Source organism: Mobula birostris, chromosome 13, assembly GCF_030028105.1.
Source record: "Mobula birostris isolate sMobBir1 chromosome 13, sMobBir1.hap1, whole genome shotgun sequence".
Taxonomy (NCBI): domain Eukaryota; kingdom Metazoa; phylum Chordata; class Chondrichthyes; order Myliobatiformes; family Myliobatidae; genus Mobula; species Mobula birostris.
Window position 1 is genome coordinate 108118218 of NC_092382.1, and position 26377 is coordinate 108144594.

Below are 26377 nucleotides of genomic sequence, written 5' to 3' on the forward strand. Positions count from 1 at the left end.
TCCCCACCGTCCCATTACACACTCACCGGGTCATACGGAGTGAAGCTCCCTCCACGCCGTCTCATGACACATCGCCGGACTCAGCCGCAGAGTGAAGCTCCCTGCACACCATCACATCACCTTCTCAATTCGAGTCTCAGGCACCGTTATTTTTTGATTGACGGTGTCAAGCTGTGACTTGATATCATTGAGTTGCTCGTTTATATCTCTTTGTATTCCCCGTATCTCTTCCAGAGGTTTTATCATGATCGCCGCTTCACCTGAACGAGGCCCATCGTCAGCCTGGCGAGCACGCGTTCGAGTAGTAGAGACACGTGTTGTACCTCTCCCGTCCATAGGCTCCGCACTGATTCCTTTTTTATCTCCATTCTTTTTCTCCGTTCTTGCCCCCCTTATCAATTCAGATATTTTTGGAAGATCTTATATTTGATAAATGAACGCGGCAATATATGCGTTATTTTTTCCGGAGTAGCTGTTCATTCAAGCTGCCATTTTGGACGATGACGTCACTGGAAGATCCTCACTGTTGTCTTTAATTGACGGAACCCATCTTGAGTCTGAATATGTGTTTCTCTCTGTCTGTAACTGTCCTGTAAAAAAGTAAACACGCTGCAGAGAATACATAACACGAGCTGGTCACCAGAGCTACGAGGCAATTCTGCAGACAGTAGAAATTAACACAGAGCCAAACAGTCAGTCTCGGTTCCCTCTTTCTCCTTAAAGTGACAGTCCACAGACAATATGAACCCTAGGGGTAGATAACACACCACAATCTGAAACGCCCGCCCCCACCAACACGGTGCCACTGACTCTCCCCCTGACCGTCACTCTCAGTGTTACAGACTCGTCAGTCTATGATCATCTGTGAATGAAACTTTGCGAACAACGTCAGGAGGCGAACAGGACCCAGCGCCTATATCGTCAACAGATTCATGAGGTGAACTCAACCCTGGAATCCAGGACTTCCGAGAACTCCCTTCTGAATCTCCCCCAGTAACAGTTCCTGAGCATGGTGGTGTGAGTCCTGAGGCTTCTGACCTCATTCCTGATGGTTGAGGGGTAAAAGCTGTTCCTGAACTTAGTGTGTAAATCATTAGGCCAGTTATCGAAAGTGAGCGATTCTGCGAAAACTGGATGGCTACAGGGTAATCTCCCTTTCGTGAGTGTACTCGCGACTATTTATATCAGAAACAACATGAAGACTCCCTGTGGGTTCAAAGTTCTCGGTCAGCAAAACCCAATATCGTCACTCACTGTTCTCTGTTCCTCATTTACAGAACAGATGTGTTTCCAGGGGTGGGTCAACAGGAGAGGCGCTTGTTATTTCATATCGACGGTGGCAAAATCTCACGCTGGAGCGAAGCAAAGATATTCGAAGTGCGGTTGAAAGCTGCTGGAAATGAACTCAATCGAGGAAAAGGTATGTGCCATACCACGTGAGGATGTCCGCAAACTGCCCGGGGCCTGACAGAGCGATCCTCCCTCCACACCGTCCCATCACACACTCCCGGGGTGAGGCAGAAAGTGACACTCGTTCCACACCGTCCCATCATAAACTTCATGGTTCATATAGAGTCACGTTCCCTCCATATCGTCCCATCGCACACCCACGAGGCGTGACAGAGAAACTCCCTCCACACTTTCCCATCACACACTTGCGCTGTCAGATAAATAGTAACGCTCCCTCCACAGCGTCCCATCACACACTCCCGGGATCAGACAAATAGTAAAGCTCCCTCCATATCGTCCCATCGCACACCCACGAGGCGTGACAGAGAAACTCCCTCCACAATTTCCCATCACACACCTGCGCTGTCAAATAAATAGTAACGCTCCCTCCACACGGTCCCATCACACACTCCCGGGATCAGACAAATAGTAAAGCTCCCTCCACAGCGTCCCATCACACACTCCCAGGGTCAGGCACAGAGTGAATCTCCCTCCACACCGTCCCATTACACACTCAACGGGTCATGCAGAGTGAAGCTTCCACACTCCACCCCATGACACAACCCTGGGCTCGGGCGCAGAGTGAATCACCCTCTACACCGTCGCACTACAAGCTCCCGGGATCATACACAGAGTGATGCTCGCTACAGACCGCCTCATCGTACACTCCCGGGAGAGACATAGATTGAAACTCCCTCCACACCGTCCCATCACACACTCCCGGCGTCAGACACAGAGTGAAGCTCCCTCCACTCCGTCCCATCACACACTCCCGGGGTCAGACACAGAGTGAATCTCCCTCCACACTACCCCATCACACACCACCGGGTAGAAGCAGTGTGAAGTTCCCTCCGCCCTATTGCATTATACACTTCCAGGGTCCAACGATAACGTTCCATGCAGAGTGGTAACGAAAGAAAATGTATTTACCAGGATCTTGTTTCCAAAACTTAGATGGAAGCTGACGTAAATGGATTGGAAAATGCCTATGCATGTGAGGTTCTCAATGACTGACGGCTGTGTGGAGAGGGGGGCAGTGGGTTCAGTTTGGAGTCTTACAGGGTGCTGTGGTGAGGGCATGGGCAGTGCGAGTAGTTTGGGGACTGACTTGGGGCTCGACCGGGAGAGTGGGCAAGGTGATTAGTATGGGGACTGATTGAGGGTTCTGGGGAGAGAGCGGGACGATGTCATTTCTTTTGGGACTGAGATGGGGCTGCGGGGAGATAGTGCGGCAGTGCGATTATTCTTCTGACTGATACAGGGTGTGAGGTGGAGAGTGGGACAGTGGGACTAGTGTGGTGACCTACACTACGCTGCGGGAAAAGAATGGGAGACTGCGCTTAGTGTGGTGTCCGTCAGAGGCATGAGAGAGGAGCCTGCCCAGGCGGATTGGAGGAGGATACTGGCGGGGATGACGGCAGAGCAGAGATGGCTGAATGTCGGGAATATTTCATAAGGCGCAGGATAGATATGTCCCACAGAAGCAGTTGTTCTCAGACGGCTGGTGTAGGCAACCGTGGCTGACAAAGGAAATTAAGGACTGCATAAAAGCCAAGGAAAAGGCATAGAAGGTAGCATAAGTAAGTGGGAAGGTGGATGATTGCTGCACTTTTAAAATCCAACAAAAGGCAACTAAAAAACAATAAGAAGGAAAAAGGTGGAATATGAGGGCAAACAAGCCAATAACATAAAGCAGGATACTAACACTTAAAACAAAATGTATGAAGAGTAATGGGGAGTTCCGAGTTAATATTGAACCTCTGGAAAATGAGAGTGGTGAGGTAGTAATGGGCGACAAAGAAATGACAGATGAACTTAATGGGTACTTTCCATCAGTCTTCACTATGGAAGACACTAGCAGTGTGCCAGTGGTCCGTGAGTGTCAGGGAGTAGGAATAAGTGTCATTGCGACTACAATGGAAAAAGTGCCTGGCAAACTCAAAGGTCTTCAGGTGGATAAGTCACCTGGGCCAGGTGGACTACATCCCAGAGTCCTGAGAGAGGTTGCTGAAGAGATAACGGATCCATTGGTCATGATCTTTCAAAACTCACTTGATTCTGGCATGGTCCCGGAGGACTGGAAGATTGCAAATGTCACTGTATACTTTAAGAAATGAGGATGACCAAAGCGAGGAAATTATTTGCCAGTTAGCCTGAAGTCAGTGTTTGGGGAAGTGCTGGAGTCCATTAATAAATTTGAGGTTGCGAGGAACTTAGTGACTAATGATCAAATAAGTCAAAGTCAGCTTGGTTCCTGTCAAGGGAAATCTTGCCTGACACATCTGTTAGAGTTCTTTGAGGAGGTAACCAGCAGATTGGACAAAGCACAGGCAGCTGATATCATTGACTGGCATTCCAAAAGGCATTTGATAAAGCGCCATGCCTGAGGCTGCTTAGCAGCATAAAATCCTACGGCGTTTCAGCAATGACTGTGACATGTCTAGAGGAATGTCTGGCAGGCAGGAGGCAGCCAATGGGAATGTAAGGGGCTTTCTCTAGTTGGCTGCCAGTGACTAGTGGTGTTCGTCACGGAGTCAGTATTGGGACTGCAACTTATCACATTCCTTGTCAATGATTTTGTGGTACAGATGGCTTTGCGGTTAGTGTGGTGTCCGACACGGAGCTGTAGCGAGACAGCGGGGAGTGGGATTAGTTTGGGAACAGACACGGGGTTCAGGTGAGGGAGTGGGGCAGTGCATTACTCTGGGGACTGAGAGGCAGCTCGGTGGGTTGAAAGAGGGACAGCGGGATAGTCTATAGACGAGAAGTAGCTGTGGGGGAGAGAGGGGAGTGTGGGATTGGTTTGGGACTGATGCAGGGTTGAAGGGGACTGCCCTGCGACTGTGAGGAGAAAATGCGGTACCCGGATTGGAACTGTTAACACCCTCGACGGTTAATCTCGCCGATCAGTGATTTACCGAGGGCAAATGAAACCTCTGCTTCCTACCTGTTCCATTTCACAGTGGGACAGCAGAAAACAATTTGCTGTACAATCCACTAGAACCAGTCTTCAAGCGCTGTGCCTCCTACCCCGGCCGTTCCGGCTGCTCCAGGGAGAATTATTTCATCTGCAAGACGTCTGCAATTTCCTGCCTGGTTTAGAAAGATCTGCTAACATGCTACCTGGCACGTCTTTGGAATGTGGGAGAAAAACCGGATCAGCCGGAGGAAACCCACGCTGTCACGTGATAACTCCTTACAGGCAGCGGCAGGAATTGAACCTGGGTTACCAGAACTGTAAATCGTCATGCTAACCACTACGCCACCTTGCCGCCACCCCCTTCCACCTTTGTGTTTTTTTTTTTTATGACCTGCAAGAGAACTGGAAGGGTCGGGTAGTGAGTTTGAAGATGGCATCAAAAACTGCTGGCATTGGGCAAAGTATGTTGGGTTGTCGTGGGACATTGACGGGATGCAGAGCTGGGCAGGGACGTGGCAGATGCCGTTCAATACTGTGAAGTGTAAAGGGGGTTCACTTTGAATGGTCGAACTGGAAGGCGGAGTTCAGGGTTAAGGGCAGGGCTCTCAGCAGTGAGGGGGAACACAGGGATCGGTAGATCCACGTCCATAGGGGGTGAGAGACGTTGGAGAGAAGGAATGAGGGGAGCATAGAGGCATGAAAGTGGACTAGAGGCAGGGAGAGGGGACAGAGAGGGAGGAGATGGCAGAGGGGAGAGGGAGGGGCAGAGGAAGGGAGAAGAGAACCAGAAAATGGGGATGGGGCACGGAGGAGCCATGGAGTAAAAGGCGGAGTGAGGAGGCAGAGGGAGTGTAGAGAGGGGGAGAGAGGGGGATGGACGTGAAGCACTCCCGGCGTCAGAAGCTGAGTAAGTCTCCCTCCACACCATGCTGGAATCTTTCCAGTAATAACATTGGCCCTTAGCTTGTTAAGCAGCCTCATGTGTGGCACCATGTCAAAGGCCTTCTGAAAATCAAAGTACATGAGAGCAACCGACTCTCCTTTGTCTATTCTGCTTGCTATTTCTTCAAATAATTCCAGCTGATTTGTCAGGCAAGATTTTCCCTTGAGGAAACCATGCTGACTGTGCCTATTTTATCATGTGCTTCAAAGTCACCCGAAACCTCACCCATAACCATTGATTACAACATCTTCCCAACCACTGAGGCCAGGCCAACAGGCCTATCATTTCCCTTCTTCTGCTCAAACTCCCTTCTTGAAGAGTAGAGTGACATTTGCAATTTTCCCGTCTTCCGGAATCGTCCCAGAATCATCCTGAGAAAAAGGTGACATCGGGTCAGAGAATGTCGAATCTTTGTGGGTGGAGTTAAGGAACTGCAAGGGTAAAAAAAAAAGGGAAATCACATATAGGCCTCCAAATTGCAGGGAATGTGTGGGGTTGAAACTGCAAAGGGAGCTGAGAAGGGAATGTAATAAGAGCAATGACCCAATTGTAATGGGGAGGGGACTTCAATCTGCAAGCGTTTGGTAAAATCAGGTTGTGCCAAATCGCAGGAGATGGAATTTGTTGAATGCCCATGAGAAGGCTTTTTAGAGCAACTGGTGCTTAAGCCTGCTCGGGAAAGGCTATCGTAGATCGAGTGTTGAGTAATGACGCATATCTCATTAGGGAGCTTAATGCAAAGGAACCCTTAGGCGACAGTGATCAGATTATGATTGAGTTCCTTCTGCAACTTGAGAGGCAGAAGCGTAAGTCAGTATCGCAATGCAACAAAGGGGCTTACAGAGGCCTGAGAGAGGATCTTGACCAGACGGATTGGAGGAGGATACTGGAGTGGTTGACGGCAGAGCAGAACGGCTGAGATTTCGGGGAATAGTTCATAAGGTGCAGGACAGTTATTTCCCACCGAGGACGTTGTTCTCAAACGGCTAGGAGAGCAACCGTGGTTGACAAAGGAAATTAAGGACTGCATGAAAGTCAATATAAGGACATAGAAAAGAGCAAAAATGAGTGGAAAGTTGGATGATTGTGACCCTTTTAAAATCCAACAAAAGGTTAAAAAAAAGCTATAAGAAGGGAAAAGATGAAATGTGAGGGCAAACAAGCCAATAACATAAAGCAGGATAGTAACAGTTCTTTTTAAAGTTATTGAAAGAGTAATGAGCAATTGCGAGTTGATATTGAACCATGGGAAAATGAGAGTCGTGATGTTGTATTTGGTGACAAAGAAATGACAACTGAACTTAATGAGTACTTTCCATAAGTCTTCACTGTGGAAGACATTAGCAGCGTGCCAGTGGTCCGTCAGTGTCAGGGAGCAGGAGTAAGTGTCATTGCGATTACAAAGGAACGAGTGCCTGGCAAACTCAAAGGCCTTCAGATGGATAAGTCACCTGGGCCAGACGGACTACATCCCAGGGTCCTGAGAGTGGTTGCTGAAGAGATAACCGATGCATTGTTCGTGATCTTTCAAAAAAAACACTTGATTCTGGCATGGCCTCGGAGGACTGGAAGATTGGAATTGTCACGGCACACTTTAAGAAGTGAGGAAGGCCAAATAAAGGGAATTATAAGCCAGTTAGCCCAACCTCAATGGTTGGGGAAGTATTGGAGTCCATTAATAAAGTTGAGGTTGGGAGGCATTTGGTGGCTAATGATAAAATAAGTCAAAGTCAGCTTGGTTTCTATCAAGGGAAATCTTGCCTGACGAATCTGTTAGAGTTCTGTGAGGAAGTAACCAGCAGAGTGGACAAAGCCCAGGCAATGGATGTCATTTATCCGACTTCCAGAATGCATTTGATAAAGTACCATGCCTGAGGCTGCTTAACAAGATAAAATCTTGCAGCTTTACAGGAAAGACAAAGGCATTTCCGGAGGAACGGCTGACAGGCAGAAGGCAGCGAGTGAGAATTAAAAGGGCCTTCTCTAATTGGCTGCCAGTGACTGGTGGTGTTCGTCAGGGAGTCAGATTCAGATAGATAGATAGATAGATCGGGATGTAACTATTTCCAGCGTTGGAAACCCAAATAAAACTCTCTATACCAGCATGTCAGAGAGGGTGCAGCTTCGACGTGTTATCGTGAAAAAAAAAATGCAAAAATAACGTAAGTTAAAAGTAAGAAGGAAAAAGTAAGAATTCAATCGGAACGGCTGTAACAGGCTGAATGCACGACCGGCGCATGCGCACATGTGGGACCGCTACTTATCAGATTGCTTGCCAATGATTTATTGGATTAGATGGCTTTGCGGCAATGTTTGCGGATGAAACGAAAGTAGGCGTAGGGGTCAATTCCATGATCAAAATCATACAACAAAGTTCCTATCTAATAGTCCCTTAAAAGACCCCATTGGATCCGTCTCGACCACCATCGCTGGAAGTGCATTCTCTCTCTGCAGCAACCCACCACTCTCTGTATGAAAAAAAAATAATACCTCCGACAACCATCTTCCAAGCACCTTAAAACTGTGACCCTACACCGCGAGAAAACTATACTTTTCATTGACAAAGAACGCGAAACAAGGGGACGGTGGGGAGGGAGATTCACTCTGTGTCTGACCCCGGGAGTGTGTGATGGGACGGTGTGGAGGGAGATGCACCCTGTGTCTGACCCCGGGAGTATGTGATGGGACGGTGTGGAGGGAGATTCACTCTGTGTCTGACCCCGGGAGTGTGTGATGGGACGGTGCGGAGGGAGATTCACTCTGTGTCTGACCACGGGAGAGTGTGATGGGACGGTGTGGAGGGAGATTCACTCTGTGTCTGACCCCGGGAGTGTGTGATGGGACGGTGTGGAGGGAGATGCACCCTGTGTCTGACCCCGGGAGTGTGTGATGGGACGGTGTGGAGGGAGATTCACTCTGTGTCTGACCCCGGGAGTGTGTGATGGGACGGTGTGGAGGGAGATTCACTCTGTGTCTGATGCAGGCAAGGTGTGTTCCTGCGTTATGGAGAGCGGGAAGTGAGGGATTGTGTAAAAGGAGAAGAGACGAAACGACCGAAAGAGCGTGGATGGCGGTTATTGGGAGATTTGAGACAGGAGGGAGCAGCAGAGAGATTGCCGGCTGTCCTGGGCCAGATGGCGTCCAATCTCTCCCCTACCCACCATCGCCGGAAAGGCGGAAGGGACGGGACCGAAAATGTGGGAATCTTCCTCGTTAGGGTGAAATGGGTGGGCGGGTCGGGATATCTCTCGGTAACTGCGACGGGTGGGATGTGGGTGGGGGTGTTAGAGAGGAAAATCGGTGTGGGGCAGGTGGGTGAGAGAGTAGGATCAGGTAATGGGGAAGGTGGGAGAGAATGGAGTGGAGAGAAGGGAGAGACGGGATAAGGCGGAGGGAAGGGGAGGAAGGTGGGAGAGAATGGGAGACAGAGAGAGATGGGGAGATGGAGAGAGTGATGGCGGAGAGAGGAAGAGCTGAGAGAGAAAGTGTGTTAGTGTGTGTTTGTGTGTGTGTGTGTGTGTGTGTGTGTGTGTGTGTGTGTGTGTGTGTGTGTGTGAGAGAGAGAGAGAGAGAGAGAGAGAATGCCACTGATTAAGGAAGGAAAGAAAGAGTGCGCTGAACGAGTTTCGAAGTGTGCTGCTCACCTCACACCGAGTGAGGGGGCTCATTCACCTCGGTTGATGATGGGGCTTTGTCCCAGAGACGTGGTTTCTAGCCCCGGCGATGGTCAGGAGCTGTGGGAGCGTCCAACGCGCAAATTAGGGCCCAACCACGGGGTGCAAATCTCCAGGACGAGAGCGGCTCTGTATGAACGACACTAATCTCTCCGAAAGTCCCTCCTTCCTCATTCCTGTCCTCCTTCTCGACTTCGCTCCTTCCTGTCCTTCCCCCCTCCACCTTCGATTCCTCACTCCCTCCATCGTCAACATTCCATCTCCCTCATCTCTACCCTTCTTGCACTCGTTTCCTTTCTATATCGTTCACTCTCTCCTCCCTGTCTTCCTCTCCGTTCCATCTCATTCCATCTCTGTCAACACTCTTCACCACGTTCGATCGCCCTCTCTTTTCTCCGTCTCCCTCGCAATCTCTCCAAATCTCCACCTCTCAATTTCTTCCCTTTCTCGCTCCCTACTTTCCTCATGTCTATCGCTCTCAGTTCCCTCTTTCCAAACATTCCCTGTCACCCGCTTCACTCTCCGCTAACGACCAACCTTCCCCTCTCTCTCTCTACCTCCCCCGTCTTTCTCCCCACTTTCCCTACTCTTCCCCACCACTCTGAACGCTTTCACCAAAGTCCTCATCCTCTCTCCTCCCCATACTTCCTCCGCCTGTTCTCAGTTCCTCTCTTTAACAGCTGCTCATCTGTTGTTTGTTGCTGTTCGGTCGGACACGCTTGTCAGCACAGGGTTCCTCTGCCAACGGTTGCTTCCCCTTTCTGAGCTCAGAAACGCAGAGGACCCTCGACAGGATGGACGACAGCGAGACTTACATAAATGTGAAGTTCACAAAAACGGACGCACGGTCCCCTTCCCCAGGTGAGGAGGGGGGGCAGAGAGACCTGTGGAGGGAGATTCACCCTGTGTCTGGCCCCGGGAGTGTGTGATGGGACAGTGTAGAGAGAGTTTCACTCTGTGACTGTCCCAGAGAGTGCGGGATGGGACGGAGGGAGGGAACTTCACTCTGTGTCTGACCCCGAGAGTGCGGGATAGGACGGAGGGAGGGAGATTCACTCTGTGTCTGACCCCAGGAGTGTGTGATGGGACGGTGTGGAGGGGGCTTCACTCTGTGTCTGACACCGGGAGTGTCTGAATGGACGGTGTGGAGCGAGCCTCTCTCTGTGCCTGAACCCGGGAGTGTGTGATGGGACGTTTGGAGGGAGATTCACTTTGTCTCTGACCCCGGCAGTGTGTAATGGAACGGTGTGGAGGGAGCTTCACTCTGTGTCTGACCCCGGGAGCGTGTGATGGGACGGTGTGGAGGGAGCCTCACCCTGTTTCTGACTCTCCCTGTTCTGTCCCCAGCTGAACCTGATGAATCGTACGCGGAACTTAATGTCAAGACACTCTCAGCGCTCAGGGTCCAGACAGATGAAGGTCAGTTTCATCCTTTTTGGTTTGACTGTGTTTAGCTGATGCATCTAATCCTACCGAGATATTCAGGGCAAACGCACAGTTGTCCCTTGTGATACCCTGTCTGAGCATCGGAAAGAGTGAACGCGCGGGAGTGACGATGGGGGTTTGGGGATCTTTGTGTGAGGGGCTGTATAGTGGGAGCGCCATGGGATAGTTTGAGGCGAAGGGTCTGTGAGGAGGGATAGAATTGGATGTGCCCTGTGGAGGAAGAGGCAATGAGCAGCAAGCGCTCTTGGCGGAGGTGGGCAGGGGGGCGGGTGAGGGTGCGGGGGGGGTGTTGTTGGTGAGGAGGCGGAGATGAGTGCGCGCCGTGTAGGTGAGGAGGGACACAGTGGGAGAGACGGTGAGGGGGGAGCGCGGTGTAAAACCTTAACCACTTTCTCCCTTTTCTTAACCCACCGCATTTCCCACTTTCCCTTTCTGTCCCCTCCGTCACCTCCTCCCACCCTCTCCTTCCTCCGCTCTTTCCCTCTCTCCCCTCCTCTCTCCCTGTTTTATCTGCTGTCTCCCACTGACTCATTCTCTTCACCCTCTCTCATTGTCCCCTCTCCCTCCCGTCTCTCCTCAATCAAAGTCAGTGTCTTTTGCATTCTCGATCTTCCCCTCGCGATCTTTCCGTCTCTCTCTGCTCACTCTCTCCCTCAACCCCCCGTCCACCCCTCCCGGCCTCCACAACTCTCTTTGTCCCTAAATTTGCCGCTCATCTCCCCTTGCGCCTTCTCTTCCCCTCTATCGACGCCTCCCTTCCTTTCCCCGACGCTCTCACCCTTCGCTCTTTCTTCTCTCTGTCAAAATCTCTTCCTCATCCCTCTTCCACTTTTCTCTTCCTCTCACTCACCCTTCTCAATCCCCTTCTCTTTCGCGCTCTCTCACACCTCTCTCCGTCATCTCACTGTTCCCCTACTCTCTCCCGTCTCTCTCCCACTCTGTCTCCGCCTCTCTCACGCCCTTCTCCCTCCCCATTCTTCCACTTGCATTTTCTTCTCATCGCCCCTATCGCTGTCTACTCCTCTCTCGTCCATCGCTCTCCTCTTCTGCGTCCCCGTGTCTCTCATCTGTCTCACCCCACCCCCATGCTGTCTAACCACCTTTTTCCTCCTCACTTGCCACATTTTCTCTTTTTTCTCCCCCTCTCTTCTTTCTCTCTCCCATTCTCTACCGTTCTGACTCTCTTCCTCACCTGCCTGTCCGACTCTCTCCCCCAGACGATCTGACCTCCACCTACTCAGAGCTGAACTTTCGGAAAGAGGAACCCCGCATCGATGAGGACGAAGATCCTCCCATTGCCTCGGGACCCGGCGGGCTGCCAACCACTGCACAAACAGGTCAGAGCTCGCAGAAATGACGTCATTTTGGAGAGATCGCGCGTCATTCTCCCAAGTGACCAGGTTTCTAATGTATCTGCCTCGACCCCTTCCACTGTCAGCTCATTCCACAGACTGAGCGCCATCTGGGCAATAAAAGGTTGTCACTCGGCTCCCCAGTTAAATCCCTGTCTGTGATCTACATAAATTATCTGGACGAAATTGTAAATGGGTGGTTCAGAAACATAGAAACATAGAAAACATACTTCACAATACAGGCCCTTCGGCCCACAAAGCTGTGTCGAACTTGTCCTTAACTTACAACTACCTGGGCTTTACCCATAGCCCTCTATTTTTCTAAGCTTCATGTAGCGATCCTGGAGTCTCTTTAAAGACCCTATCGGTACCGCCTCCGCCATCGCCACGGCCTGCACCACGCAGTCACCACTCTCTGCGTAAAAAACGTACCCCGACTTCTCCTCTGTACCTACTTCCAAGTATTTTAAAACTATGCACTTTCGTGCTAGCCATTTTAGCCCTGGGAAAAAGCCTCTGACGATCCGCACGATCAATGCCTCTCATTACCTTATACACCTCTATCAGGTCACCTCTCATCCTCCGTCGCTCCAAGGAGAAAAGGCCAATTTCTCTCAACCTTTTCTCATAAGGCATGCTCCCTAATCCAGGCAACATCCTTGCAAATCTCATCTGTACCTTTTCTATTGTTTCCACGTCCTCCCTATAGTGAGGTGACCCGAAGTGATCACAGAACTCCACGTGGGGTCTGACCAGGGCCTATATAGCTGCAACATTACCTCTTGGCTCCAAAATGCATTTAAATGATCTGGATGAATTTGTAGGTGGGTGGGTTGTTAGGTTTGCAGATGATACGGCGAGAGGTATTGCTGTGGAGAGCGGAGAAGACTGGCAAAGAATTCAGTGGGACGTAGATCAGTTACATAAATGGTTTGGAGACCGGGCAGATGGAGGTTAACCCGGACAAACCTAAAATATTGCGGCTTGGTCGGTGAAATGAAAGAAATGACGCACTGTGAAAGCCACGACCCAAAACAGTGTTTAAACATAGAAAGATGGAAAACCTACAGCAGCTTCGGGGTCCATGTTCATCGCTCCCTGAACGTGTCTGCACAGTTTAATGGGATGGTTAAGAAGACCTTTGGCATTCTTCCCTTTATTGTTCGGGGCATTGAGTACAAATGTCAGGGAGTTATGTTGCAACGATATAAATATCACCGCTAAGGCTGAATCAGGTGTATAGTATACAGTTCCGGTCACCACATTATCAGTAACATGTCAAGGCGTTTGGCAGCCGCAGGAGAGACTTAACAAGACGCTGCCTGGATTCCATGGCATGTTTTACAACGAGGGGTCGGACACCTGGGTTGCTTCCTCTGGAGCGGAAGAGACTCGGTGGAGATCTGACTGATCTCTGGAATCGGTTAGACATCTGTCAGACTCTGCCAAGTCAGGGAAGTTGGACTCTCAACGATGACGGCTGACAGTAGATGAGATTGAGAGAGGGAGGGGTGATCGTGGTGGAAGGAGAGAGTGCGGATGGTGGGTGGAAGGGAAAAACAGTGGGGGAGACGGCTGAATTCACACACACGCTGAATGTTCTCTCTACAGGTGCGCATAAACAGGAGCCGAAAGAGAACATCGGAAATAGATCGCACCGTGAGTTCTCCATACTCTGCCTAGTTACATGCGCCCTTATCGCGATAGTTGTCGGGCTGTCCATTAGTGGTAAGTCGAACGGGCCCCGGGTGAAGTCAGACCGGAAACTAACAGGGTGGAATGTAAAAGCTTACTGTGACACCGACAATGCCCTCACCGTGACACCGAAATGCCCTTCACAGTTACGCCGACACGCCCCTCAGTGTGACACCGACACACTCTCACCGTGACAGCGACACGGCCCTCACTTTGACAGCGACATGTTCCTCACCGTGACAACAACACTTTCCTCACAGTGACAGTGACACGGCCCTCACGGTGACAGCGACACGCCCCTTACCATGACACAGAAGTTACCCTCAACGTAGCATAGAGAGGAACCTTACCAATATTATGACAGAAGACCATTACAATAGTACACTCACGATAACCCCGACATACCTCTCACTGTGACACCGACACTCCCAAGACCGTGACACTGTCCAGAGCACACCATTACACCAACACACCGCTATCCATGACAGCAACATTTTCCACACCATTACACCAAAACTGTGACACTTACACACCCCACACCGTAACACTGACACTCCCTTCACATGGACACCGTCACGCAGTCACCGTGGCACCGACACGCCCCTGATTGTCAGACCAACATTCAACACATTGTGTCACAGAGAGGTCCATCGCTGTGACACAAACAGGCCTTTCCCTGTGGCACCCAGTCACAGACAGGTCCCTCATTGTGACACCAACTGGCCCCTCATTTTGACACCCACACACCCCTCACTGTGACAGAGACACACCCTTCACTATGACACCAACACACACCTCAGTGTGACCCCGACACTCCCAACACCGTGACACTGACAGTTCCGCAGATCTTGTGACAGACAGGCTTCTCATTGTGACACAGACACTCCCGTCATCTGACACCGACAGACAATTCACTGTGACACCGACACACCTCACACCGTGTCACTGACACACCCCTTACTATCACTCTTAGTATCACAGACTCGTCAGTCTCTGATCACCTCCGACCGAAACTACCGGAGACTTTGGGAACAACATCAGGAGATGAACAGGACCCAACGCCAATATCAACAGCAAGTCCATGAGCTGAACTCAACCCTTAAATCCAGGACATCTGAGAACTCCCGCCTGGAACTCTCCCAGAGAAACTGTCTAAAGAATCTTTCCGTCCTCAACAACAACCTATCCAAACTCGAAAACAACATTACCGTCCTCAATTCCGAACTCACCGAGCTGAATCAAACAGACATCGAACTCCGTCATGAATGCAATCAGCTCGAAACGAAGTACAGGACCATCACCGAAACCAAAGCTCAGATTTGCCAATATCTCAGCAGGAGAAGAGGTGAGACGACATCCCCCCGTCCCCCTGCTCCTCATCAACGAGGCGGTGGGGAGAGGGGGGAGGAGGGAGAGGGAGAGGGAGAGGGGGGAGGTGGAGAGTTTCACTCCATCTCTTGCCCTGGGAGTGTGCGATGGGACATTGTGGAGTGAGTTGTATTCTGTGTCTGATCCTGGGACGGTGTGATTGGATGGTGTGGAGGGAGCTTCACTCTATATCCGACCGTGGAAAGTGAGATGGAACGGTAAGGAGGCAGCGAACCTGCTGTCTGACTCCGGGAGTGTGTGATGGGACGGTGTGGAAACAGTGACACCTACAGTCTGACCCCGGGAGTGTGTGATGGGGCACGACGTGTATAACTTTAATCTGCGTCTAACCCCGACTGTGGGAAGAGATCATGCATAAGGAGCTTCACTCTGCGTTTGACATGAGAACTCTGTGATAGCTCGGGCGACACGGGCTTTACTCTCTCTCTGACTTCTGGGATGAGTGACGTGACTGTGCGGAGAGAGCTTCGCTCTGCGTCTGATCCCAGAAATGTGTGATGGGGCGATGCGGAGAAAGATCTACAATGACCCCAGGAGTGTGTGATGGGACGGTATGGAGGGAGAGTCACTCTGTGTTTGACCCCGGATGTTTGTGATAGGACTGTGTGCAAGGAGGTTCACTCTGCGTCTGACGCCGGGAGTGTGTGACGGGACGGTGCGGAAGGAGATTCACTCTGTGTCTGATCCCCGGATTGTGTGATGGGACAGTGTGGAGGGAGATTCACTCTGTGTCTGACTACGGGAGTAGGTGATAGGACATTGTAGTGGGAGCTTCACTCAGTGTTTGAACCCGTGACTTTGATGGGACTGTGTGGAGGGAGATTCACTCAGTGTCTGACAGCCGGATTGTGTGATGGGACCGTGTGGAGTGATGATAGCTGTGTGTCTGACCCCGGGAGTGTGTGATGGGACGTTGTGGAGGGAGATTCACTCTGTGTTTGACCCCGGGAGTTTGTGATGGGTCTGTCTGGAGGGAGATTGACTCTGTGTCTCACCCCATGAGTGTGTGATGGGACGGTGTGGAGGGAGTTTCACTCTGTGTCTGACCCCGGGAGTATGTGATGGGACGGTGTGGAGGGAGTTTCACTCTGTGTCTGACCCCGGGAGTGTGTGATGGGACGGTGTGGAGGGAGTTTCACTCTGTGTCTGACCCCGGCAGTGTGTGATGGGACGGTGTGGAGGGAGATTCACTCTGTGACTGTCCCCGGGAGTGTGTGATGGGACGGTGTGGAAGGAGTTTCACTCTGTGTCTGACCCCGTGAGTGTGTGATGGGACGGCGCGGAGGGAGATTCACTCTGTGTCTGACCCCGGGAGTGTGTGATGGGACGGCGCGGAGGGAGACTCACTCGGTGTCTGACTGCCGGATAGTGTGATGGGAACGTGTGGAGGGATGTTAACTCTGTGTCTGACCCCGGGAGTGTGTGATGGGACTGTATGGAGGGAGGTTCACTATTTTCAGATCCCAGTCGGTGCAACGGGATTTATGGAGGACGATTCACGGTATCTTGTTCATGACTTGCAGAGCAAACACGTTCCCAGGACTGGTTCGAAAATGAAGACCGGTGTTATTTCATATCCACGTTTGTCAAATCTTATGATGGAGCGAGGGAATATTGTTTAGAATTTGATGCAGGGCTCCTCGAAATAAATTCAAACGAGGAAAAGGTATGTCTTACTGTGAGAAGAAATATCAATAATCATGACCTCTCGGGGTGAGACACAATGTGAAGCTCCTTCCACACACACTCCCGGGGATAGAAACAAAACAAAGCTAACTCCACACCGTCCCATTACACACTCCCGATGTCAGACAAAGAGTGATTCTCCCTCTACAACGTCCCATCACAGTCTCGGGGTCAGACACAGAGTGAAGTGCACTTCACTCCGTCCAATCACACATTCTCGGGGTGAGACACAGAGTGAATCTCCCTCCGGACCGTCTCATCACACACTCCCGGGGTGAGACACAGAGTGAACATCATCTACACAGTCCCATCACATCTCCCGGGGATTGACACAGAGTGAAGCTTCCTACACACCGACCTGTCGCACACTCCTGCGGTCAGACGCCGGAAAGCTCCCTTAACGCTGTTCCCTCACACACTTCCGGCGTCAGACGCAGAGTGAAGCCCACTGCTCACGGTCCCATCATCTCTCCCGGGATTAGACGCAGAGTGAAGCTCGCTTCACATCGTCACGTTACACCCACCCGTGGGCAGACACAGAGTGATGCTCACTCCACACCGTCCCATCACATATTCCTGGGGTCAGACACAGAGTAAAGCTCCCTACTCTCGGTTTCAATGATTGAGAGAGTCTCATTTCCTAACATTAATTAAATAAATTTAATTTGGCAGAATGTTGTTTCCAAGGCTCTCGCCGACCAATACCCAGCATACTGGATTGGAAAATGCGAGGATAGGTGAGAATCGGGTTGTTACTGGACTATATACTGGTGATGGATCAGTGGCAGTAGTTTGATGACGCACCGGGGATGTGGGAAGTGAGCGATAGTAGATTGGATTCTGTTACATGGCTGTGGGGGAGAGAGTGGGGCAGTGCAATCAGTTTGGAGATTGACACGGGCCTGTGGGTATAAAGTGGGTCAGTGGGATTAGTTTGTGGTCCGATGCGGGGCTGTGTGGAAAGTGAGATTAAGTGGGATTATTTTGGTGACGGTCTCAGGTGTCCTTCTGGAGCTGTTTTGACCCTGTTGAAATTTTTTAACCTTCTATGATAGGGACGTGGCTTCTCGTCTTCTGTACAAGTATTTCAGTGGAACGTCCGTCTGCGTGAACTGCAACTCGCACATATGGAGGAACTATTGCGAGCGTCAACACCGTTTCATCTGCGAGAAGAGTGCACATTCGTGCACGGATATTCCTGAAAAGATCCGGGATCTCTGTCAACAGTCCGTAGGGCCAACTTGAATCACATTACAATCCGTTTTTCTCCCCCATCTCCCTTCCTCTCTCTTATACACGTCATCCTGAAATTCCCTCTTCACCCAATCTGTCCATCCCCAAACATTCTCCTCCGCTAGTCGCATCCTATTCCCCGAACACTGTCCTACAATCCTCTTTCCCTATCAATCTCCTTCTTTCTCGCCATCTCTCCCACTCTTCTCCCCTCCCTGCACCGCTCTCCACCACTCCTTCTCTGTTATCTCTCCCTCGTCTCCACCCACTCTCACCTCACTCCTATGCACTCTGGTTCACAGATTCCCGACCCTGGGGTAAAGGACTGTGCGGATTCACTCTATCTATGCCCCTCGGGGTTTTATCCACCTCTATAATATCACCCGTGCTCTCCAAAGAATAATCTCCTCACGCCAGCCCAGTCTCCACAATGCAGCCACTCGAATCCTGGCAACATCCTCGTAAGTTTCCGTCTGCACTCTTTCCGGTTCACCTTTCCTACACCAGGGCGACCAGGACCAAACGCAGTACTCCAAGTGTGGCCTCACCAATGTCTTGTACAACTGCAATGTGACCTCCCGAATCCTATACTCAGTGACGAGCAGCGTGCCACATGTCCTGTCTGTCTGCAGCGCATATTTGTAACCGCAATCACGGTCTGATCTATTGTCTGTGACTGACACCACCTGAGAGTTGATCACTTGCACAATCAACACTGCGCAAAGATATAAATGCAATGTAAGTTTCAAAAATTAAAAAAAAATACAGCAAATAGCTGAATATCGAGGGCGCTCATGGATTCAGGAAGCGTTTAGTAATCTGATAGTGGAAGGGAAGTAACTTGTTTTAAATAAAAACACAGAAACATTGAAAAATGGTGCAGCCGTAGGCCATTCGGCCCTTCGAGCCTGCACCGCCATTCAGTATGATCATGGCTGATCATCCAACTCAGAACCCTGTACCTGCCTTCTCTCCATACCCCCTGATTCCGTTAGCCACAAGGGCCATATCTAAATCTCTCTTAAATATAGCCAATGAACTGGCCTCAACTGTTTCCTGCGGCAGGGAATTCCCCAGATACACCACTCTCTGTGTGAAGAAGTTTTACCTAATCTCAGTCCTAAAAGGCTTCCCCTTTATCCTCAAACTGTGACCCCTCGTTCTGGACTACCCCAACATCGGGAACAATATTCCTGCATCTAGCCTTTCCAATCCCTTTAGGATTTTATACGTTTCAATAACATCCCCCCTCAATCTTCTAAATTCCAACGAGTATAAGCCTAGTCGATGCAGTCTTTCATTATATGAGAGTCCTGCCATCCCAGGAATAAACCTGGTGAACCTTCTTTGTACTCCCTCCATGGCAAGGATATCTTTCCTCAGATTTGGGGACCAAAACTGCACACAATACTCCAGGTGTGGTCTCACCAAGGCCTTGTACAACTGCAGTAGTACCTCCCTGCTCCTGTACTCGAATCCTCTCGCTATAAATGCCAGCTTACCATTCGCCTTTTTCACCGCCTGCTGTACCTGCATGCCCACTTTCAATGACCGGTGTATAATGACACCCAGCTCTCGTTGCACCTCCCCTTTCCCTAATCGGCCACCATTCAGATAATAATCTGATTTCCTGTTTTTGCCACCAACGTGGATAACTTCACGTTTATCCACATTAAATTGCATCTGGCATGAATTTGCCCACTCACCCAACCTATCCAAGTCACCCTGCATCCTCTCAGCATCCTCCTCACAGCTAAAACTGCCGCCCAGCTTCGTGTCATCCGCAAACTTGGAGATGCTGCATTTAATTCCCTCGTCTAAGTCAGTAATATATATTGTAAACAACTGGGGTCCCAGCACTGACCCTGGCGCTACCCCACTAGTCACGGCCGGCCATTCTGAAAAGGTCCTGTTTATACATAATCTTTGCTTCCTGTCTGCCAACCAATTCTCTATCCACATCAATAACATAACCGCAATACCGTGTGCTTTAAGTTTCCACACTAATCTCCTGAGTGGGTCCATGATTTTCCTTTCACAAATCCATGTTGACTTTGCCCGATGATTTCACCGCTTTCCGAATGTGCTGTTATCATATCTTTGATAACAGACTCTAGCAGTTTTCCCAGCACGATGTTAGGCTAACCGGTCTATAATTCCCCGGTTTCTCTCTCCCTCTTTTTTTACAAAGTGGGGTTACATTAGCCACTCTCCAATCCTCAGGAACTAGTCCAGAATCTATAGAGTTTTGAAGCATTATCACTAATGCATCCAGTATTTCTTGGGCTACTTCCTTGAGCAGTCTGCGATGCAGACCATCTGACCCTGGGGATTTATCTGCCTTTCATCCCTTTAATTTTACCTCACACCACTTCCATACTAACATGTATTTCCCTCAGTTCCTCCATCTCACTGGACCCTCTGTCCTCTACTATTTTCGGAAGACTATTTATGTCCTCCTTAGTGAAGACAGAACCAGAGTAATTATTCAATTGGTCTGCCATGTCCTTGCTCCCCATAATCAATTCACCTGTTTTTGTCTGTAGGGGACCTACATTTGTCTTAACCAATCTTTTTCTTTTCACATATCTATAAAAGCTTTTACAGTCAATTTTTATGTTCCCTGCCATTTTTCTCTTATAATCTTTGTTCGCCTTCCTAATTAAGTCCTTTGTCCTCCTCTGCTGCACTCTGAGTTTCTCCCAGTCCTCAGGTGAGCCACTTTATCTGGCTAATTTGTATGCTTCTTCTTTGGAATTGATACTATCCCTAATTTCCCTTGTCAGCCACGGGTGCACTACATTCCTTGATTTATTCTTTTGCCAAACTGGGATGAACAATTGTTGTAGTTCATCCATGCAATCTTTAAATGCTTGCTATTGCATACCCACCGTCAATCCCTTAAGTGTCATTTGCCAGTCTATCTTAGCTAATTCACGTCTCATACCTTCAAAGTTACCCCTCTTTAAGTTCAGAACCTCTGTTTCTGAATTAACTATGTCACTCTCCATCTTAATGAAGAATTCCGCCATATTATGGTCACTCTTACCCAAGGGGCCTCTCACGAGAAGGTTGCTAATCAACCCTTCCTCATTGCTCAATACCCAGTCTAGAATAGCCTGTTCTATTTCTAGAATAGCCTAGAATACCAATTTGGTTCACCCAATCTACATGTAGATTGAAGTCACCCATTATAACAGCTGTTCCTTTATTGTACACATTTCTAATTTCCTGTTTAATACCATCCTCATCCTTGCTACTACTGTCAGGAGGCCTGTTCACAACTCCCACTAGCATTTTCTGCCCCTTAGTGTTATGCAGCTCTACCCATATCGATTCCACATCCTCTCGGCTAATGTCATTCCTTTCTATTGCGTTAATGTCCTCTCTAACCAGCAATGCGACCCCACCTCCCTTTCTTTCATGTCTTTCCTTCCTGAATATTGAACATCCCTGAATGTTGAGCTCCCATCCTGGTCAGCCTGGAACCATGTCTCTGTGATCTCAACTATATCATATTCGTTAATAACTATCTGCGTTTTTAATTCATCCACCTTCTAACGAATGCTCCTTGCATTGACTCACAAAGACTTCAGGCTCGCTTTTGCAACTTTCTTAGCCCTTATACAATTATGTTGAAAAGTGGCCCTTTTTCTTTTTTGCCCTGGATTTGATTGCGGGTCGTCAGGCTCCTGTAGCTCCTCCCCGATGGTACGAATGATGACAGGGCATTTCCCGGGTGGTGAGGGTCCTCAGTAATGGATGCGGTTCCTCTTTAACATGTCCCCGATGGAGGGGAGGGTTGTGCCCGTGATGGAGCTGATTGATCTAGAAACGTCTTCAGCCTCTGGCGACCCTCTGCGTTGCAGCCTCCACACCAGGCGGCCATGTGACTGACCAGAATGCTCACCGCCGTACAACCTGAGACATTCGCGAGTTTTCAATGGCAGACAACAACTCCTGAAACTCCTAACGTTGTAATCTCTTCTATAACGACAGAGATATGGACGCTGGTGAAGGTACCTGCTGAGTCAGACTAAGACTAGAAATAACCAGAGGACAATAAGGAAATCCTAGAGGAAATAGATCTCCTGCGGTTGAGCACTGAGAGTTCAACAGAACTCTTTTAACTACAGACATTGCACGAAGGAATGAGGGAGGCAATAATTGTCAGGCTGAGTCTCAAATGGAAAGTACTTAGCTCTCCATACTCCGGGGAAAGGGAGTCACGAACCTGGATGAACGTGCCCTTGTAGGTTAAATAACATGCAGTTCTAGAAAGACATCACAGCTGCAGTCTATGATGTCCTCCTCAGGACTGCCTCGAACAAATTGATTCTGCGAGTTAAAGTCCCCCATGACATCTGCTGTTCCATTCTTACATGCCCAGATGTTCCCCTGTTTCTTGCTTGTGACACTGTAATAATTCCGTGGCCAAGTGACTACTCACACCAGTGAGTTTTCCCTTTACTATTCGTTATCTCTACCCAGATGGATTCAATATTCTGCCCCTTGGACCTTACACCGTCTCTCACAATCGCCCCGATCTCATCATTAATGAAGTGTGCTACCCGACCTCCTTGACCTTCCTGCCTATCCTTCTGTATTACCTGATATACTTGGATATGTAATTTGCAATCCTCTCCACCCTGCAACCACGTCTCCATAATGGCGACTTAATCGCACCCTTTGTACTGATTTGTACCGCAACTTCACTGACGTTATTTGGAAAACTGCGGGCATTCAGATAAAGTTTTCTTACACTCAATGTGCTTTTAAAATCATGTCAACTTTCTCTCTTTATACTTAAATTTTCTTCGCTTTACTTCACTCCACTATTACTTTTCTCCTTTATATCTTTCGATGGCTAAGGAGTTGGTGCAGGAGGGAGGACTCCAAGTTTCCGTACAATTGGGCCTTGTTCCAGGGAAGATGAGACCTTTTCAAACGGGACAGGGTGCACCTGAATTGGAGGGGGACTAACATCGTTGCGGAACAGTTTGCAAGTGCTACTCCGGGGACTTTCAACTGGATTTACAGGGGGAGAGGAACCAGAGTGTTTGAGCAGATAGTCAGAGGGAGGATGATAAAGGTCATGCGAGAACTGCAAGTACAGTGCATTGTGTAAATCCAGATCTAATGTATGAAGAGGCTTTGAGGAAAGAGAAACAGAATAAAGGGTGGAAAGGTAGTAAGGTAGAAAGGCTAAAGTGCGTGTACTTCAATGCAAAAAGCGTCAGGAACAAAGCTAATTCACTGTGAGCTTGGATACATACATGGAAATATGATGTAGTGGCCATGACAGAGACCAGGCTGGCACCAAGGTAGAATGGATTCTCAATATTCCTGGATTTCAATGCTTTTAAAAGGATGGGGAGGAGGAGGGGTTGTATTACCGGTCATGGATACCATTACAGCTACAGAAAGGGTGGGTAATGTAGCAGGATCCTCTTTTGAGGCAGTATGGGTGGAAGTCAGGAACAGGAAGGGAGCAGTTACTCTATTGGAGGATTCTCTAGGCTCCCTGGTAGCAGCAGAGATACCGAGAAGCAGATTGGGAGGCAGATTTTCGAATTGTGCAAAAATAACAGCGTTGTTATCTTGGGTGACTTTAACTTCCCTAATATTGATTGACACCTGGTCAGTTCCAATGGCTTAGACCGGGCACAGCTTGTTAAGTGTGACTAGGACGGATTTATGTTACAGAATGTCGACAGGCCGACTAGAGGAAATGACATTCTAGATCTCGTATTAGGTAAAGAACGGGGTGTGGTTACAGATCTCATTGGGTGAGCATCTGGGGGACAGTGACCACCGCTCCCTGGCCTTTAATATTATCTTGGAAAAGAATAGAATCAGAACGGACAGGAAAACATGTAATTGGGGAAGGGCAAATTAGTAGTCCATAAGGCTAGAACTTGCGGATGTGAATTGGGATGATGTTTTTGCAGGGAATGGTACCATGGTACGATGTTTAGGAATACCTTGCAAAATGTTAGGGATAATTTTGTCCCGGTGAGGAAGATAAAGAATGGTAAGATGAAGAAACCATGGGTGACAAGTGAGATGGAGAATCTAGTTAGGTGGAAGAAGGCAACATACTTGAGGTTTAGGAAGCAAGGCTCAGATGGTTCTATTGAGGAATAGAGGTTAGCAAGAAAGGAGCTTAATAAATGATTCTCCACCTCATTTCCAGCCTTCACGACACCATTTCTTTTCATAACTGTACTCACGGGTGCCATCCTATCAAGCAAGTATTTCATTTTAATTTGAATATTCTGCAAACTTTCTGGGTAACGTCATAAACCTTATTAAATCTTTTCCAGAATTTTAGAACATAATCTAACACGTTGACACACACTTTTGTGTTAGACCATTGCCCCCTGCGCAAGGTCAAAAGTCTTTTGGGCCTACGGCCGAAAATGAAATCAAATGGATTGAACCCCGGGATACTTGAATTAATATTCTAACAGTAAATAAGAGTACGGGAGCCCCCTTATCCCAGTTTTCTTTTTACTCCAATTGTTCACACAATATGTTTTAATCATAGTCTTAAGCGTGGAGCTGTACTGTTCCAAGTCTCCCGCGGACTCTGTGCGATATGCAAATGACCCAGTGTGCTTAGCTCCCAGTTCTGCAAACATTCCCAGGAATGTTCTCGAAGTGAAGTTACTATGCTGCTCAAATTCAATTCCTTTGGACAGACCTACCAGTGTGAAAACCTTACAGAGTGCTTTTACCACAGTCTAGGCCTTCATGTTTCCGAGAGGCACGGCTTCAGGGAATCTAGACACAGCACACATAACAGTTAGCACTTGCTGATGGCCAGATGCAGTCGTTGACAATGGGCCAACACACTCCACCACGTCCCTAGAAAAAGGTTCAATAAATGTAGGTTTTAGGTATCGGTTTAAGTGTTGTTATTTGAATAACGTGACTATGGTTCCCCCGACCTGGCAGGTATAGAAAGTCCTGCAAAAACTCACAGCACACTTTCTTAAAGTAGGCCAGTAGAATTCCTACATAATCCTGTTTACTGTCTTTCTCACTCCAAAATGTCCACCTGAAGGCATACGATGGGCGAGCTTTAAAATTTCAGCCCTGTAAACCTTTGGAACTACTACCCGATGCACAATAGCCCAATCCTCACTTGCTGGTCTCCACTTCCTCATTAACGCCCCATCTTTGAGGTAATATCCCACTGACTCTCTCTGAACCTCCTGTTCTGTGAGAGCTGTCTCCTTTAAAACTACCATTTCAAAATCTTTATTCTGTTCCTCCATAAATTCCTTCCTCGATTAGGACAAGCCTTTCTCATCAGCCTTACTCTCATCAGCTTTACTACCCTCTAAGTCCCGCTGGAATGCGGAAGGTAGAAAAGTCTGTGACACATCATCGTACTTTACACCCCTGGTGTTGCTATCATGGGCCTCAGCAGACTTTCTAAACATGCTTTGAGTTACCACACGGGCAGGGTAAACATCAGTCCCTCTGTCTGGATCATTAGCAGCAGCTTGATCATTAGTTGAACTGTTAAATCAACCTTGCCTTGGAGAGCTGTCAACTTCCCCCCACTCTTTACTAAACTTTGCACGATCACCAGACTTATAACTACGATGTTTATGTTATGGAAGAGAGCAAATAATCCATCTATCTTATTCCTACGACTTTTCTTCATACCTGTCTCCATAGCAACATCTACCGATTGTTCCTCCTCGTCACAAAAACACTTCAAAATGTGTCTTTCCACACCCCAAACTTGAACAACATCATAACCTTGAAGGTGTTTACCTCCAAAGGTCAAAACAAAATTCAACAGAGTGGCACATACTTCCTCAGCAGGCCTTTGTCCTGCAAGCAGGGTCAAAGTTCGGAAAACCAATCCAAACCTCAGAAGTGGTTCATTCAAAAGTCCAGGAACAAAACTTTTACCAATATTTTCAGTAACATTGACTTCACCAATTTTTATCTCATTACTATGTTTTGTCATTACTATGTCAATTGTCGATTTCGGAGGCATTCAAAGTACGTAGGATCGCACTGTTTTTTTTTTCTATATTATTTGTGCTTTGTGTCGTGTGCGACTCTTGGTATTGTGTTTTGCAGCTTGGTCCTGGGTGTATTCATGGTTATGCATGTATGACGAAATTACAATTAAACATAAACTGAATTGAATGAAACCGTCTCGTCCTGTAGAGGTCGCTCCTTCCAGTGCGGAGAGCCCAATGATCCACGTATCTGAAGCCTTCGTTCCGATACCAACTCTTTAGCCTCATGTTAATTTGATTTTCTTTCTAGTTCTGCAACACCTGCACATGCACAACTTTACAGAACTGCCTCCCTCTTCCTACCGATATTACTGGTACCAATAACGACCACTTACCAGCGAGTATTCTCGTTGTCGTTTACAGAAGCACTTTTCTGTTCCTGCAACAAAGAAAACCCTATCGCTACAGCTTGTCACCTTTCCATCATCTCACCCCCTATTCCCTACTGAGCGACAGAACCATACTCAGTGCCAGAGACACCAATCCCCAGCACTCAGCCGTTCCAATAGTCTTGAACTGTGTGCCGGACAGGCGATTATGCG

General features: G+C 48.8%; 1 protein-coding gene across 4 annotated transcripts; it reads left to right on the top strand.

Annotated features, from left to right (window-relative positions):
• Nucleotides 1-942: 942 nt before the first annotated feature.
• On the top strand, nt 943-25926 carry LOC140207308 (uncharacterized). Of its 4 annotated transcripts, none has more exons than XM_072275807.1 (9): nt 943-1017; nt 1278-1420; nt 10334-10405; nt 11650-11769; nt 13396-13512; nt 14453-14824; nt 16392-16534; nt 17227-17291; nt 17610-25926. In XM_072275807.1, the coding sequence occupies exons 1-9, from the start codon at nt 1010-1012 to the stop codon at nt 17797-17799; spliced, it is 1230 nt and encodes a 409-aa protein (XP_072131908.1). In that variant the 5' UTR covers nt 943-1009; the 3' UTR covers nt 17800-25926. The 4 variants fall into 4 exon arrangements, with proteins under 4 accessions (XP_072131908.1, XP_072131909.1, XP_072131910.1 ...); XM_072275808.1 differs by having other exon boundaries at nt 13396-13443; XM_072275809.1 differs by lacking the exon at nt 10334-10405.
• The last annotated feature ends 451 nt before the right edge of the window (nt 25927-26377 follow it).